The 18246-nt window shown below is 37.0% G+C and overlaps 1 protein-coding gene across 4 annotated transcripts in view; it reads left to right on the top strand.

Moving 5' to 3' along the window:
* The window catches only part of stau1 (staufen double-stranded RNA binding protein 1), a 40444-nt gene that overhangs the window by 9826 nt on the left and 12372 nt on the right, over positions 1-18246 (top strand). For 3 of the 4 annotated variants that reach the window (XM_043710366.2, XM_043710363.2, XM_043710362.2), the window contains exons 3-8: positions 1890-2014; positions 4206-4362; positions 4681-4816; positions 8467-8638; positions 11343-11441; positions 14996-15208. In XM_043710366.2, the coding sequence (XP_043566301.1) occupies positions 1890-2014; positions 4206-4362; positions 4681-4816; positions 8467-8638; positions 11343-11441; positions 14996-15208 (902 nt within the window). The remainder of the gene's footprint in view (positions 1-1889; positions 2015-4205; positions 4363-4680; positions 4817-8466; positions 8639-11342; positions 11442-14995; positions 15209-18246) is intronic. The other variant, XM_043710365.2, reaches the window with a different exon arrangement.

Here is an 18246-nt window from a genome sequence, read left to right as displayed (position 1 = left end):
CACCTGACCTGCACATTTTTGGACTGTGGGAGGAAACCGGAGCACCCAGAGGAAACCCACGCAAACACTGGGAGAATGTGCAAACTCCAGACAGTCAGTCGCCTGAGGCGGGAATTGAACCCGGGTCTCTGGCGCTGTGAGGCAGCAGTGCTAACCACTGTGCCACCGTGCCGACCTCTTAGTTTAAACTTGGCAGTATTGTTTCCTTTTTATTTTGTAATGTCTTTGGATGGTAAAGTCCTTTCATTAGCTCCATTGTGAAAAACTTAATCAACTTTATTTAAAGTGATTGATTGACCTACCTTATTAATGTTGTCAATGAGCTTCTCTCTACAATTTTAGAGCAATTTTATACTTATTCATCAATGTGAAAATGTGCTCTCCATTATTTGAATTTTTAGTTTTCATTGTGGAGACAATTCCTTCTGATGTTAATGGACAGCATAATTTCTTTCCAAGAGTTTGAGATAAATGTTGTGGAATTCTGGTTTATTTAATAATGGAAATGCAGTATCTGTCATGTCAACCTGCTTTATATTGAGGTGTCTAACCTCTTATTTTTGATTGCATGAGTGTATACTGTTGAATGTATTGTTGATTTATCCTAATAGGTCTTAGTGATTTAGTACAGAGTTAGTATGCTAAGGGAGGAAAGAAACTAATGATTTAGCCTTTCCAGACTAACCACAAAATTCATAGTGAATTAATTTACAGATTAATAGGGATGAAATGTCTGCTTTAAAATCAGGTGACTGGGAGTGTTTTACATGCAATCAACTTGCTTCAGAGATACCATAAAGAGTTTGACATTTATGATGTATTCTAACTGCATTGTTGTTTTGCATAACCACATGTGGTCCAGAATGCCATTTTCTATAGTCAGAGTTAATTATTAAATGTCGGTTGTGCTCATCTAAATGAACATATGATTTGGAGAATGCCGGTGTTGGATTGGGGTGTACAAAGTGTAAAAATCTCACAACACCAGGTTATAGTCCAACAGGTATAATTGAAAGCACACTAGCTTTCGGAGCGTCGCTCATTCATCAGATGGTAGTCATACTCTACCTGGTGTTGTGAGATTTTTAACTAAATGAACATAAATAAGCATATTTATTTTATGTTCATAAGAAACCTGTTCTCCTTGTGGAAATCTCTTACCCAGGTGAATGTAGGAATGGTATTTTGGGGAGATTGAAAGGAAAGGTTGACTTATACTTGTGCTGAATTTTTGTGGGAGCCAATGCCATCCCAGATCAGTTAAACTTGTGGGCGGCACGGTGGCACAGTGGTTAGCACTGCTGCCTCACAGCGCCAGAGACCCGGGTTCAATTCCCGCCTCAGGCGACTGACTGTATGGAGTTTGCACGTTCTCCCCGTGTCTGCGTGGGTTTCCTCCGGGTGCTCCGGTTTCCTCCCACCATCCGAAGATGTGCAGGGTCAGGTGAATTGGCCATACTAAATTGCCCGTAGTGTTAGGTAAGGGGTAAATGTAGGGGTATGGGTGGGTTGCGCTTCGGCGGGTCGGTGTGGACTTGTTGGGCCGAAGGGCCTGTTTCCACACTGTAATCTAATCTAATCTAATCTAAACCAGAGCCAATCTGGCTGTGGTTATGTATCAATTGGTGTCAGATTGCTTAATCCGTATTTCTGAATGGTTCTCTAATAAATATTTACAAATTCAGGGTGTTTCTATTGAAAACATTAATTATATCTATATTGGGTTTATAGGAACATCACTATCTTAAATATTGAAGCATTTTAGAATCTCTTAAAATATTTTATTTGTAACATTAATCTGTACTGGCAAAATAGCTGCATGTTGGAATGTGTTTCAATGTTTGGTAGCAATATTAAATTAAGTTTGATTTAATTTAATTATTTTTCAGTTCCTTCAAACATGGCAAACCCCAAAGAGAAAACCCCTATGTGTCTTGTGAATGAGTTAGCCCGTTTCAACAAGATTCAGCCAGAATACAAATTGTTAAATGAACTTGGTCCAGCTCACGCAAAGGTGAGTAGAAAACATTAATGTTTCTCTTTTCTTGGCTTTGATAGGAATCCATTTTCAATCCTAAATAGTTTATTTGAAACTAAATTGTGTACTCTGCAATTTTAAAGTCGAAAATGCTGCAATTTCTTCAGATATTTAGGGTGAGAGCAATGCCAAGTCTTTATGGCTTTTCAAAGTGCTGAAATTAACTTTTAGCTCTGTTTCTTGTTTGTTTTTGACCTAATACCTATGTTGTGGGTTGTGCTTTTCCATTTTAAAAAATCCTTATTAACTTAATCTAATGTGGCATCTTGGAAGATGCGCTTGCAAAATTTTGAATATTTTGGGTGTACCATTGCATCTTGATGATGATGACTAGGTGAGGTTGAGTGAAATCTAGATTGGCAGTGCATTGACCTTGGTATTGAAGAGAGAACCAATGTTTAAGTAGAGGTACATTGTTAATTTCTGTGTGGACACTGATGCTTTCCACGATTGCATTTGATGAGGAAGTAATGGCTGAATAGTCAGCTTTTTACTACAAAATTGAAAATAAATTCTCTTCATTAATGTTCCACCAACATTTTCCACTTAGCTGCCAAGCAATCACAGATTTTACCAAACTCTAACTTCCCGTTCTCAGAATTTGCATTGCTCTTGAAACCACAGTTTACATTATAAACCTCTTATAGTGAAAATCATGGTTTCACTCCATTGTCAAAGGTGTGTGACTATAAGGTTTACAGGTGTTTGTATGATTCAACTTGATTCATTTCTGGCTCCTAGCAATGAATCAAAGCACTGGTAGTTGGTATGTATGCCATTCAGATCACTTCCTATGCATCGGCTACCTGTGATGGATGGTGAACTGAGAAATACAGAATGATCTGTTATGATCCTCCTTTGGGGTAGGAAGTGGACCGTTCTGTTTACATTCCTATCGGCGGTTATTTGTTCTCCTCTGTGCATCTGCCTCCATCTTGTTAGAATCTCTTTGGGGGAAAGAAAAGTGCAAAATGCTTCCAACGCTCAGTATCTCTGGCAGCTATGGGAAGAAGGCAGAGTTATTCTTTTGAATTTGGTACTCTTCATTAGAGTTAGTGGACTCAATGTTAAGTGTGCTTTCTTCCTTTAGATGTTGCCAGATCTGCTGAGTTTCACTAGTTTCAGATCTCCAGCGTCTCAATTTTGTTTTATTTTAGTGGGGCAAGGGTTGGAGACCTAATGGAATGAATTCCCTAACATATGCTCCTTAGCACCATCTCAGTCCCAGTAGCTCCCAACCAGTTTACAAAACATTCTATTTCATGCTGTTTTTTTTCTTTTGTTGTCCAACCATTTGCTCTTCTTTTTACCCAGAAATTTGCCCTGATTCCCAACATTGAGTTGGGAGGGAAGCTTAAGCTTTTGTTCCCAGTCATTGGATTTACTGGGAAGACAGCACACTGGATATTAGAAAAATTGAAAGCTTGATGAATGTATCTCCTGAGTTTTGAGGCTTGTACCTTTTTTTCGAAAAAGGGAGAAAAAGAAATCAAATTACAGGAGGAGTATTTGGCTTCAGTCATGGCTGACTGGAATATTCATATTAAGCTATAAAGCCTTACAAAATGTTCTATTTAGTCCCTTGATCTTGGGGTGTGTTTTCTGGAGAAAGGAAATCATCTAAGATTTCCTAGGCTATATCTGTCCAGAGATTTCTGCTCATAGGTGAATATCTAGTTGTCACTTCAGGGTATGTGTTTATCATGCTCTGGTTGAATAACAGACTGATGTTCTTTGCTTGGTTTTGTTAGAATTAACAATAGAGCATCATCCAAAAGGGTTCTGCTCGCTTTATTCAATTAAATTGTTCTTTTATTCAAAATTAAATTTGGGTTTACTTGTACTTGAATATCAAAATTTTTGGAATGAGATGACCCGCAAGGTTTTTGTCTTGTAAATAGTTATTAAATGTAAGGAAGAAGAATATTTTGCGGGGAATATTTTAATTTAATTGCAAGGAATTATTTTGTCCTATTTGACGAATCTTGGCCCAAATCACCCTTCATTAATAGCCAAAATCCATCCGTTTTATATGCAGTTAGGTAGGATTTTCAGTAATATTGGTTTTTGATTTGAAATGAAACTTAAAATCCATACACTAAATTAAAATTAATCATATTATAATTTAGCATTCAATTTTTTGACTTCTTGTAAATTTTACTTTTAGGTTTTTACAGTGCAGCTGACACTTGGTGACCAACACTGGGAAGCTGAGGGAAGCAGCATTAAGAAGGCTCAACATGCTGCAGCTGCGAAGGCCTTAATGGAAACCAATCTCCCAAAACCACCACCTCGTCCCCCACGTAATGATTCAAAAAATCCTGGTAAAAATTAGTTTTAGTAGAACAGTCACTGAAAGAAGCAATATTGATCACTATTTTGACAAACCCTGGTAAAATTCAAGGTTAAAATCATGAGTGATCTCCTAAAATGTAAAGTCAAAAGTAAAGGGACAGGTGCTTTATTTCTATTTTAAGAACAAAGGTTGTGAATTGCATTTGAATTATTTTCACACTCACCTTGAACTAGTTGCTCACAAAACAATAACTCCTTGCCAGACATTGTATAGCAAGTTGAATAATATGTATGCAATTTTGAACTCTGGGGTGACACTAAATTGACAATTTTATTTGTATTTTTAGACAGTGTAACTCCAACAGTAGAACTGAATGCCTTGTGTATGAAAATGGGAAAGAAACCAACCTATAGACCAATTGATCCTTATCCTGGATTAAGGCCAACCTACAATATGCTGAGAAATAATGCTTATCCTCAAAGGTATCAACTGCTATTTTTTTATTTTCTTCTACCTATATCTTAGTTGTCTGTACTATACAGTGCTTGAAGGGAAAATGCTATTTCATGTTTTTTCCAGGTTGATTAGCTACGTTTTTAAAAGAAATTCCTTATTGATATTTTCAGGGCATCCTTGCCCCACAAACCCTTCTGGAATAAAATAATGTCAAGAGCTCCTGTGATAGCCTAGCAGATTTCTTAAAACACAAAAGCCATGCGGGTTAAATACTGCAGTGTTGAATTCTTGTTCTGTACCAGTCTCCATGAGATTGGATGTTACGTTCTTGCTTTCCTGGTTGGGGGAGATCTGCTTTATATTCTGCTTTTGAGTATTGGTCGTTGTCAGAAAAAAAATGCTATTGTCTGCCAGATTGCGCACAACCTGTAGCTGCGCTGATTGTTTCTCATAATCTATTGGCGTAGTTGGTGCTTGACTGAGGACGTCTGGCGGTATGATGTCTTAATGGTTAGCACAGCTCCCTCAGTGCCAGGACCTGGGTTTGATTCCAGTCTTGGGCGACTGTCTGTGTGGAGTTTACACATTTTCCCCGCGTCTGTGTAAGTTTCCTCCAGGTGCTCCGGTTTCCTTCCACAATCCAAAGATGTGCAGGTCAGGTGAATTGGTGCTAAATTGCCCATAGTGTTCAGGATGTGGAGGCTGGATGCATTAGTCAAGCGTAAATGTAGAGTAACAGGGTAGGGGAATGGGTCGAGGTGGATTATCTTCGGAGGTTCAGTGCGGACTTGTTAGGCCGCATGGCCTGTTTCCACACTGTAGGGATTCTATGATTGCATAACACCTGTAGTCAGGGGAGAATATAATCAAAGAAAATAATCATCTGTGTACGATGAGTGAAGAAGCTTCATGATCTATAACACATCTTTATGCCCTTGTGGCATTCCAAAATGTTTTGCATCCTGTACGTTTTTAAATATTGTCATTTATTTTCCATTGAAGCAGCTTAAAACAGCCAATTTGTATAATACTTGGTGAAAAATTTGTATTTTTTTGGTGTTGGACAGATGAGAAATTTTGGTTAGGTCATTGGAAAAGCTCAGTATTGGTCTTTTGAATAGGATTGTAAGATATTTTATACTTGTTTCAACAATTAGGGAGAGTTCAGTTTGGTCCCCTATTAAAGCTGGCACTATTTTAAATGCTGAGGACCCTCTTCTTTTACTGAACTGCAGTGGCAGCCTACATAATGTACTCCATTTCAGTCAGTAGTCAATCAAGACATTCAAAGCAAGTTGAAACTAGTGTAAAGGTTAAAAGCTCTCCTAAAGCTTCCCTGTGACCAGCATTTTTTTTCTCCGTCTCTTTCCTTTGGAAAGCCATATTTCATTAGTTATGGGTGTGTATTCAGAATAAATGTATCTTGGAAAAGAGATTTGCCTCCTCACCATTGCTTCTTTTGTTAATCAACTTAAACCGATGTGCATTGCTTTGAATTGTGTGGATCCCTCATGATTTTTAAACAACTCTATCAAATCTCTCAACTTTTGACTTCCATAAGGTGAATAGCACAAATGTTTCCAATCTGTCCTCTTAACTCCAGTCTCTTGCGTAGAAACATTCTTGTAAATTTTAATCGCATTTTCTTCAGTGCCTGGCATTGTTCAATTGAATTGGACAATACTCCATTTTTAGGTGTACTGTTATCATATAAAGGTGAATCATAACTGAATTGTGTATTGAGTGCCTCTTTCTAAAAATCCATGTGCCCTGTATGCCTTACAGCTTTCAGTCTGTCCTGCTATCTTGAGCAATTCAGCCCCTCTGCCCCTGAAATTCCCTGTGAATTGTACTTTTTTTAAAAAAAATGTAATGTAACTTCTCAATTTCCATGTGACTCCAGTTCCAACAATCTGTCTGAAGTCATTATGCTCATCACATTTCACAATACTTCTAGGTTTTGTTGCATCGGCAAGTTTTAAAGTTGGTTCATATACCCAGGTCTAGCCAATTAATATACATTCCAAACAGTGGTCAAAAATACTGACCCCAAGGAAATGTTATGGACCAGGCCTGACCCCTCAAAACATTTTTAAGCAGGTTGCCCAGACCATAACTTTGCTATTTGTTTTAGGTAAGTGTATAGTGGATATTCCTGGAGTGAATTAACTGATTTGACTGCCAATTTTTAAGCAAACTAAATTTATTTACAAAATTATGGCATGAAATGCAAAGAACAGAAATTAGAATATTGGACAACTTATCAAAAACCTGACAGACTATCCCAACTTAATGATGCTGTTCTGTAAATACTTGCAACTGTCCCAATAAACAAAGAGTAAAAATGAAACTAACCAGGCTTACAGGTTACAAAGTCAAAAGGGCAGAAGGAGGGAGAGAACCAGCAGCCTACCTTCTCTCTCTCTGCTGCTGAACTGAATCAAAACCTCTAAGCAAAGGCTAACTACAGAACTAGTGTCCCACTCCCCTTTAGTTTTGCTGGTCTTTTTTTAAGACATGGAAGCCTTTGGCTGGAGGCATTATCTGTTGGGGGTAAACAAAAAGGGCCCCAATAAACCTTTCAAACTCCTCCTCCTAATTGGAGCCTGGCCAATTACCCCCCTATCTGGGGGGAGGGGGTGGGATCTCTCAGGCATAGTAACCTTGTAAAATCCAACAATTTTGACTGAACCCAATGTCTACCTTTCTTCAAACAAACAATCATTCACCACTACTGTTTTGTGTCAGTCAGACAACTTATCCATAAAGCTACTGTCCCTTTTATCCCATTCACCTTGACTTTACTGACACAATTGCTTTGTGGCATTTCATGCCTTTTTTTGAATTTAACGGACGTTGTATTACATTATGTTCTTCATCCCTCTGGTATTTGGTCAAAATAATTCAAACCCACAAATGTGCGTTTCCTTTCACAACTTCTGCTGGCTTTGCATAATCAATTCATATTTTCCAAGTGACAAACTCCGAAATGAAAATCTGGGCCAAATTCACCAATTATTTAAGTGTAAAAACAGCCTTTTGGCCTAACGGGCCCATACCAACATTTTAACTGCATGACTCTCCATCTGCCTCTGATCTAACCCCATCAACAAGTTCTTCGTTTTCCTGTGTGTTTCAGCCTGCCCTATGGGGATGTATCTATGATTTGCCTGCCATACGTTTTTGTTAACAAGTTTAATATTATAGTCATTCTCCAGGCAAATAAACTTGAATTCCCTTTTGAGTTTATTCACAAATACTTTATTATGGCAGTTAGCTCTGATCAGGCCCACAATTGGGAAGGTTTTGACTTGTACTTGGTCATTGCTCAGAGATATTTACTAGAGATAAACATGTTTGCCTGTTCAGCTCCTCCAGATAGATGTAATTTTGCTATTCTGGTATCATTTTGCACTTTTTCTATAAGCTTATAATATGAAACAGGACTGTTTAATGATCCCATTGTGATCTTACCAAGGTTACTTCCAGGCATAATTTTGATCTCTAGAATTAAATAATTTCTTAAAAGGTAGCCCCTGTGCTTTTTTAAGTTTTCTTGATTAGGATTAGGCGTTTTGTAAACTGCAAATCTTCAGAACTGACATAAATATATAATTACAACCTTTCAGTTTGTTCTTAAGAGTTGAGATTTTACAAATAGTTTCTTTTTCCTCAGGTATTTTTACCCTTTTCCCCCTGTTGGACCAGTCACTTACCAAGTTGAGCTTGTAATTGGAAATCAGCAATTCCAGGGAAAGGGAAGATCAAGGCAGGCTGCTAAACATGATGCAGCTGCCAAAGCACTCAAAACCTTGCAAAATGAAACCCTGCCATCCAAATTACCAACTGTAAGTATCTTCATTTTCATTGGAATCTAACTTGCTTTTAAAGAATCAAGTCAGTTTATATTGTTGGAGAATGTAATGTAAACTGAGATTTATATACTCATATCATTTATTGCGATTTGGTTTTTAAGTTAGTAATCTGAAGGTTTTTCTATGTTTGAAGTTAATAATTAACTTTAAAGTAATTCTGCAGCCATGGTGACTCTTCTTTTAAAAACAGTTTTTTTTTATGGTCTGACTTTAGAATGAACGGGTTTGTGTGTAACGCTAATGGAATTTTTGTTTTATTTTAGATTATTTTGTGACCCAGAAAGGTAAATAATAAGGCCTCATGGTTTTAGAGACTTCTGGATTTTTAAGTTTGAGAAGCACTTATAGCTTGGGGGATTGGGAGGGTGTCAGTTTTGAACACGTGGTGCTGGAAAAGCACAGCAGGTCAGGCAGCATCCGAGGAGTAGGAGACTCGACAATTCGGGCAAAAGCCTGACTCCTGATGAAGGGCTTTTGCCCGAAACATTGACTCCCTGCTCCACGGATGCTGCCTGAACTGCTGTGCTTTTCCAGCACCACACTCTCGACTCTAATCTCCAGTATCTGCAGTCCTCACTTTCACTCAGTTTTGAGCAGTCCAATGAAGTCCTTAGAATAGGATTCTGTGTAGATCAGTCCTTTTGAGAAGGAAAGATGTGTGACCTAGACCACTAGTGTTAGCCTCAGACCAGAATTGATTAAACCCTGAAGCAATTACTTAAAACTAAGTATATTTAAACAGGTGTACAATAGCTCCAGCAGTAAACTATCTGCTGTTCTGGTTTAAAGATTGACATAACAAATAGTTTAAACCCAGCAAAGTGTTAAATACAGGGACATTGGTGTGAATGTTGAATGAGTTGTGCTTTGGGTGCATTACAAAAGCTGTTTGTTTCTTTTCAATTTATGAAGGGGTTTTGGGTCTAATGGGATCACACTGTTACTATATGTTTTTAAAATCATTGGCTTTGCTTTATAAGTAAATGGTTCCTTTTACTTTATTAAGAAACTTGTTTTATTGTTAAAGCTAAATCTGCAGCAATGCATGCTTACGTTTCCATGACACCCCACTTTGATAAAACAAAAACAAATTAGTTGTCAAGCCAAGTTTCTGTCTGTGATCTGACTGGACCCATAGTAATATCATAAATGTTGCGTTTACATTTATCGATGTCAGTTACCAATCAGATCTGGAATTGAAATTTCAGGTAGAGGCCTGTTTCAACACTATTTTAAACTGCTTGTCCAATGAGAGATGCCTTCTCCTCTTGAAATGTTAAGTGTATGTAAACAGTAAAATCAGTACTGTAGTTAGCTGCAGCTAGGATGTTTGAAAAAGGACCTAGCCACACTTGAAATTGGGAAAAATCAAATCCAGGTGTGGGTATGTTGTTGTTAAGAGCGCAAATAGATGGTGCCTTTTTTTCAAAACAAAACCTTCAGTTTTCCTATCCTGAAGGACAACATAGAGCAAAGAAGTAATGTTGAACTTTCCAAAACATTAAGCTTGCATTTGGAGTAGTTTTGGGAACCCAATTGAGAGTATAAAAGGAATGGAAAAGGTTCATGAGAAATGTCACCAAGTTATACTGAGCTGATGAGCAGCTACATTGTGCTGAGTTAGAATCTAGTTGATAGTGATGCATTTGTATGCTTTCTCAGACATGTCGTAACCATGAAAAGGAGTAAGAATGGTTATAAAATTTGCAGCTCAGTGGAGCAGCTCTTGTTTCTACTCTTAACTATCTGCTTCCAGATAAAGCATCTTTTACAGCAGCTTCTCTTGTAGCCCTGCTTTTTCACCTTTTTATCACTCAAAGTTTGGTCCCCTTTTCACAAAGGCTGAAGTCAGCTTCAACATGTACATTGGCAGTGTATATCTGCCTGTTGTCTCAGTCCCAGCCAAATATTGATCCACAACATAAGCCATGTACATTGCTTGCCAATCCTTTCCTCTCCTCAGCTGTTGTCTTGGTTGTAGTTTACGCATTTGATTTCGAGCTGATCTTCCAACTCCATATTTTCTATTAAAAAGGCGGTCTACCCATCCACCTTTGACTACCTCACCCTGTCTGACAAGGTAATCCTCATTTCTACATTTGTCAAATGACATTCAAATACTGTCCTCCTTGGCTTTTCATTCTCTACTCTGTAGTCACGATTCAAAAGCTGCCATAATCTATCACATGCTAGCTACACTTGTATCTATTGCTTGTACCCATTGATTATTAATTTTCCTCATGCCTTCAATTTAAAATTCTTATCCTTGTGTTTGATTCCTTTTTTACATGTACAGTCTTGTCTCAAATTTCCTTTCAATCCTGCTTAGCATGCTGTCCCTTCTCTGGGAACTCTTTCCTCTGAAGAGCAAGCAGCAGAGTGAGATTAGATTAGATCTAACTTCTTCTGAAAAAACAACAGATTTGATGTGTCAAATACACAGTTGTTGAGTGGTGGACTTCCATATCAGTTAAGGTAGTTTAGACACACTAGAGCTTGTTTCAAAAATAATGTTTGCAAAAATTATTTTACATATTGAATTGTAGTTTCATAGAAAGTAACAAAGACTTGGATTAGTACAAATGCTTTTCACGATCATGTTCGTGAATACATGAAATGTTTTAAAATTTCTATTATCACATTTCATGCTCGTAACTATGCAAATGTTTCCTTTCAGATCAATGGAAAAGAAACAGATGATGATGATCTCAATAAATCTGAAATAAGCCAAGTATTTGAGATTGCACTGAAAAGAAATATGCCTGTGAACTTTGAAGTAAGGTTCTTATAAATGGTTAAATCAATTTGCATGAAATCAATTAAAGTATCTGGTTCTTGGCAAAATTTTGTCCTTGTAATTTTTTTTATTGAAGTGCTATGGATGAAATTGGCGATTACGTTGTTTCCATAGCTTGCACTTTCTAAACCATCTAAATGCATTAAATAGAGAAAGCATCTTACTGCTGGGTTAACTCAAAATTTGTTTCAACTGCCTCTGGAATTACCTGTTGGTGCAAAAGTCATAATATTCAATGTATCATCGTGTGGAATCACTTGTCTTCCTGGTCAATTATAGCATTTACAGCAAGAGAGGATGCCAGAAATGTTGTTTTTCATGGGCACTGAAGCTCCTGGTGGTCCCATGCTATTTGTGTTTGTCTTATGTTGGTTAAGATACAAATATTCATAAAATTAATATGATGGTGTTTAGTTTTTCTGCTTCTGCTTAATTGTGTGGGCTGTATGATGAGGCTTTCAGTACCATGTAACTTTCCCCTTTTTGTACAAGTAGAATTCACAACAGCAGTGGCCAAGATGTCTATGTACCACACTTTGTTGTGTGTCTCGTGCCTATCCTCTACATATTAAATCTTTTAGTGCATGGATTGAAGCTACTGGACAGAGAATGTTGGGAAATGAAGAAAAATATTCCATTGATATATCAATACGTTCAGTCAGGTCCAAGTGGAAAAGTTAAGCATTTTAAATTCCACAATCCGAATTCAATTTGCCATTTTGGTTGTTAGATTGGGTGTTGCACTGAATTTAAAGTATTCATTATACTAAATTGAGATGGGTTGCAACTTCATTAAATACTCAGTCCCTGCAGCACCTATAGTTTGAAGTGGCAGTTTGAGTATTTTCATTTAGTGCCACACTGAGCTTATGCCATCAAGGTTACATAATCTGACTGCTGAGTCCCATCAATGCTCAAGTTTGAGTTTTTTGAAATAAATGTCTTCTTGCAGGTTTGATTTTTTTTTTAAATCGTGTATTCCACAAATTATTTTAAATGTATCTAGTAGCTTTGCCTTTGGATTTGAGGACTTCATCCTCACTGGTATGCCAGTGATACTAGACTGACGTTTTGTTTTCAGTATGATCAAATACTTTTAATTAAATTTTAAATATTTAAAGTATTTTTGGGGAAAATAACCATCTAAGCTTATGTAGCACCTAACTTTGTATTTGAAACCCACCTGCCAGTGAAAGGGAGTGTACACTAATTATATGTTTCATTTTTGATTTTTGATTTTAGATATTAAAATATACCTAACTGAGAGGAAGGAAGAGGCGCACAAGTTGGACTTGTACTCATTCTTAATTATAATCTTCAGTCTTCAATAAAAAAATCCCAGTCATTTGGACAAAAGTGAATCATTTTTACCATCAAAACCATTTTAGACAGTGAAAGAGATGAGCATTTCTCTTGATTCAAACACAGTTGTCTTAAGCTGATTTGTAAAGCTAGCATGCTTCTTTGGAATGCAAGTTAAGTGCAAAAGAGGCAGTAAACAGAAGGTGTCATTTAGTTGACACTTGTTCTATGGTATTGAGAGACTGGGGATGGGGGGATATGGTTTTTATTTGGGTTTCAGAAGAAATAGTAAAAATGAGGTGATGAAGAAAGATTATCTTTGGAGGACTTGATTAGCAAAGCAGAGGTGGAATTAGTACTAATTACCACATTCTCTGCAAAATCCCACTTAAGATTCCTCCAGTGCTAACAATGGTTCCATTACCATATCACCAACCAGTTTATTCCTGATGGAGGCAAAATAAAAGGCATATGAGAGGGAGAAGAAAGAGTAAAAGTTCGGACCATTTTCTTGCCTGCATTGCTGAGGAAGGGATGTGAGGGTATGAAGTGTTGTCCTATAGATGAAGGGTAGTTTTTCAATATGAAGTAGAAGACTACATTTATTTCTGTGCTGTTTTTCCACACTGTAAACATTTGCATCTTTTGCCTCACTGGCAGCCACACTGATTTGATTTCACCTGAGTGAATTCAATTTTTGGTATCAAAAATGTCTTTGATACAGTAAATGAAACATTCCATGGTCTACATTTTCATTCTCTTTTATACTTGTTAAGTGCAGTCAAAATATTAATCTTTCAGTTTTGAATTTCCGTGGATTTAGTTGGGATGTGTTTTGGTACCCTGATCCTTGTCATTTTTTCCAAAAAGCTGAGACAGCAATATTATGAATTTACATCGCTTTTCAGTTTGAATCTGTTGTGTTGTTGTGGTGGCACTTCTTTCAAATGTTATGAACCTTTTTTCAAATAGATGTACTAGATCTAATCTCAGTGGCAATCCTGTAACATGGTTTAAATGTTCACAAATTACATTTTTGACTTTTTCATTTCTACATTTCTACCTCTACCTTCTTAAATTTCTGTCTTGCATGATTCTGTAACTCATAACGTGCAGAGATTAGGTTCCTGTATTGATGTGCATCATTCATCTTTATGCCAACTAGCACGAAAATGACCTGCCTTTCAGAAGCATTGTGTGCATGTCACAAATTTTCATTTTAGCATCATGGATTGAACAAATACTTTTGAACGGGGTAGTTCAGAAAATATTTTGTGAAGGTGGTTAACACAACTCAAAGGATGAAATTTAATTCACGAATACATGTATCATGTGGATTTTCGAAATGGAAAAACAAGAAGCCCAACATGAGAATAGCTACAGTAATGCTGAATAATGGCTTCTGGATTGTACGTGATGCTCCACTGATAAATTACTGGATTTCAGTGTAGGTTGTGTAAGCAACTCTGTGCTATTCCTGTTACCTAAAAAAAAAAAGGCAATATTGAACAATGTTGTTCGATGTGAGTGCAGGCTGTCTGCCAACTGTTTTATGGATGCTGTTAGATGAGGATTTGAACTTTCATACTCATTCTATTGATTTTTAACAAAAAAAAATGAATGAGCTAGTGAATTTCCCCCTTATTTCTCATGCCAGTATTGGACTGGGGTGGACAAAGTCAAAAATCTCTCAACACAGGGTTATAGTCCAATAGGTTTATTTGAAACCACAAGCTTTTGGAGCCTCTGTTCCTTCCTCAGGCAGCTGCGGTTTTAATTAAACATGTTGGACTATAACCTGGTGTTGTGATTTTTGTCCGTATTTCTCATCAGTTGTGTGAAAAACTGTAGGCTTTCATTTGACCATATTTTGTTGAGTCTTCTCTTTCCCTCTTGTGTTGCTGGTATGGAAATAATTAGTATTCACACACAAGTTCTTGATGACTCCACAACTGCCTGCTTGTTACCATAAAGATGAATAATACATAGCTTGGCCTTATCTCTACTGCTAATCCACTTATTGTCATAGTGCTCCTTTGAAGAAAACCATTTTAAATGAGATGGAAGAGGGAGGATTTGCATGGTCGATTGCTACTGAGAAGTTTTTGAAATTGATAAGCCTTTCTTGTGAATCAATTAAACATTACAAATATTTATTTTCAGCATCCACAGTGTTTTGCTAGTGAATTTGACTTTGTGGCTTTACGTGTTTAATATTTTTTGATTCACAGGTAATAAAAGAAAGTGGCCCACCACATATGAAAAGCTTTGTTACTAAAGTAATGGTTGGAGAATTTTCAGCTGAAGGAGAGGGGAAGAGCAAGAAAATTTCAAAGAAAGCTGCTGCAATAGCTGTTTTGGAGGAACTGAAAAAACTTCCACAGCTTCCAACAGTAGAAAAAGTGAAACCACGCATAAAAAAGAAAACCAAATCAATAGTGAAGGTGTGTAGATCTTTTTATCTTAATAAAAAAAAAGTTATTTCTTTTTGCGGGGGGTAGTGGTATTAGTGGAAAAGATCTTGCTGAATGGAGGTTCATTTCACAGATATTGCTGAACCTGGTTTTTAGCTTTACTTTTCAAGATTCCATTAATTTGGTAACTCTTCTAAATGGAAAATGGTTATGTTCCACCATAGTTTTGAAGTTGTAAAGCAGTCTGAAGTTTGTGTTCGACATTGGAAGGGATGGTTCATAGTCAAAAAGAAGTCTCATCAAACTGGTGCTACTGAAACAGCAGGAAGTTCACTAACTGCCACCAATACAATCTTTTCATTCATATTTTGTTGCTTGTTATGTGCTGCCATATAGTACCTGTGCATTTTATTTGGGGAATCTATATTTTATGGATACAGAGTAGGAAGGATAAAGTTGAGACAAGTTCAGCTTTAATATGGGTGAATCTACCTTCTAATAAGTCCATGTATGAAGTTCTGGTGAAGTACAAATTATTTTTTCAAGGTTTTAACTCGTTTTTTGGATGGTACTGTCTTGTATTTTCTCATTGCATAGTTATCCTAAAGAAACTATGCAAGTTGTTATTCAGTGACATAAAATGTTTAGGAAAGGGATTTCCAAAAGTCTAATTCAAACTTGTACAATTATAAATGGTTATCAGCTATCAGAAGTTAAATATTTTAGAAGTGGTGCTCCATTAATCAGCATTTGTTTTTAGGACTATTTTGATTCTTATATAGAACCTTTTAACATTTGGGAAACATAAACCATTTCAGTGTCATCAAACAAAAATTTGATATGGGATCACCCTCTGCCATTCAGTAAGATTATAGCTGAACTTGCACGTCAACTCCACTTTCCTATCCTGTCTCCATAATTACATTTCCCAAAGAGGAGGTAAGTTAAACAATTAGGTATGAAGGAGTATGTTAACTGAGGGGAGTTTGAGAACAGTGAGCCTTAAGGTGACAATTCTCGAATTTTGAGCTAAAACATGAAATATGGGTGCCAATGGTTAGAGCATTTTTAACATTGAAAGTGTATAAGAGGCTTGAATTAGAAAGCAATAGCACTATCCAGGGATAGAATGGAGGAGGTTGGTCTTGGAGAGGGGCTGTGAAGAAATTTGAAAGCAAGGTTGAGACTTCAAAACTGATTCCTAATCTGGTAATATCTTAAATCAGCAAAAGCGAGAGCAGATATGTTAATGGAATAGTGCAGTTTAGAATTTGGGCAACACAGTTTCTTTTTCTTTTTGATGAGTTAAGTTTAAAGAGGATGAAAGATGAAGGCCAGACAAGAGAGAATTGAATTTATAGAAGTTAGAATAACTTAAGGCATTGACAAGATTTCCAAAGCAGCTGATTTGAAAGAGACACGAGTAGCATGGTGTATTGTAAGTAGTCATGGTGATGGAATGGACATTTGATTGGAAACTAATTTCAGGGTCACATAAAATGCCAAAGTTGTGAATGCTGTTATTCACCCTCAAGGATATGACAAATGAGATGGGTAGGATTAGTATTTATGGCACAGAATTTATGATTGGGTCTTAAAATAGTATTTTGGTGCTTCCAGTATTTCAATACTTCCAGTATTTCAATGGAAGAAATTGCTGTTCATTCAGGACTGGAGAATGGATAAGCAGCATAAGGAGTTGACAGCATTTGATGGGTCAAAAGCTTGATGGTGAGGTAGCGCTGAACTAGTATACATGTGAAACCTGATGAGTTTGTGTGGATGATGTTGCTGAAGGTCAATTTATGGATGAGAAATGAGTGCAGCATGCATAACACCTCATGATCTCCAAAAGTATCATTGTGGGAACATAAGGAAAAGAGGCTGTTATAAGTAATTTTCTTGCTGTGTCTGACTGGACAAACATGAAGTAGGAAGGACTATCCTACCAAAACAAAACAAAGAACTGCAGATGCTGTAAGTCAGAAACAAAAATAGATATTGCTGGAAAAACTTTCTCTCCACAGATGCTGCCAGACCTGTTGGGTTGTGTTCAGCAATTGCTATTTTTGTTTCTGACAGTCCCACTAAGCTGGGTGCATGTGGAGAAATGTTGGATGCTAATGTGTTCAACTGTATTTAAGTAAAGACTGCTGGATGTCAAAGGATGAGGGATGGTTTCCCACAGTCTCAGAGGTTATCATTTATGATTTTGATTTGGGTCATTCTAGTGCAGTATCAGGGTGGATGCCTGATGGGAGAGAGGACATATCTTTAAGGTGAGGGAGTAAGTTGTAAGGAGATGAGAGGCAAATTTTTGTTTCTCACAGAAGGTGGTAAGTGCCTGGAATATGCTGCCAGCGGTGGTGGTGGAGGCAGATACAATAGTCATGTTTAAGAGGCAATTTGACAAATATGTGAATAGGCAAGGAATAAATGTCAGAATAGTTTGAAAATGCAGATCATGCAGATTTATTATCCCCAAGGAACATGAAAGGTTTTAGCTGCACATTGGGCACCCTTGCATTTTTGAGGTTGTTTGCTTTTGTCTATGACAGCATTTTTGAATTTTAAAAGCTTACTTTTAAGAGCAGATTAGCTGGTTCTTCCAACAGATGTAAGACTAAAGCCTGATGTGTTCTCTGGAGTTTCTAGTCTGAACCACCTCCATTTTATAAAAATCTCTTTTTATGGAACTAATCCAAATTTCGATGTATTTCATTTACTTTCAAGTTGTCTATTTTATTTTTCATAGATGGATTTGCATTAATTCTTTAATCAATTTTTTTGCACATAGCTTGAAACACTCTTTGTAGATCCATAAAGTTTGTGAGAAAGCTGAAATTAAACACCATGCACGCAGTGGCAAGAGGTTTTCTCAATGTGCCTATAAATTTACAGATTTTAGAATTTATAAACCCTTGGGATTGATGACTTTTTAAAAAAAATCTTGCACTACATTTTTCCCAAACCAATGTAAGCTGGGTTCATACAGACAGAATATCATACCAAGCATTTTTCGCTTCCCTTCCTCCATTGTCCCATCATGGCAGAGAAACAGTTGAGTG

The sequence above is a fragment of the Chiloscyllium plagiosum genome, unplaced genomic scaffold, assembly GCF_037043375.1.
Source record: "Chiloscyllium plagiosum isolate Xiang-an unplaced genomic scaffold, Cpla_swu_hap1 HiC_scaffold_15, whole genome shotgun sequence".
In the NCBI taxonomy this organism is placed as follows: Eukaryota; Metazoa; Chordata; class Chondrichthyes; order Orectolobiformes; family Hemiscylliidae; genus Chiloscyllium; species Chiloscyllium plagiosum.
This window is presented reverse-complemented; position numbering and strand designations above follow the sequence as displayed.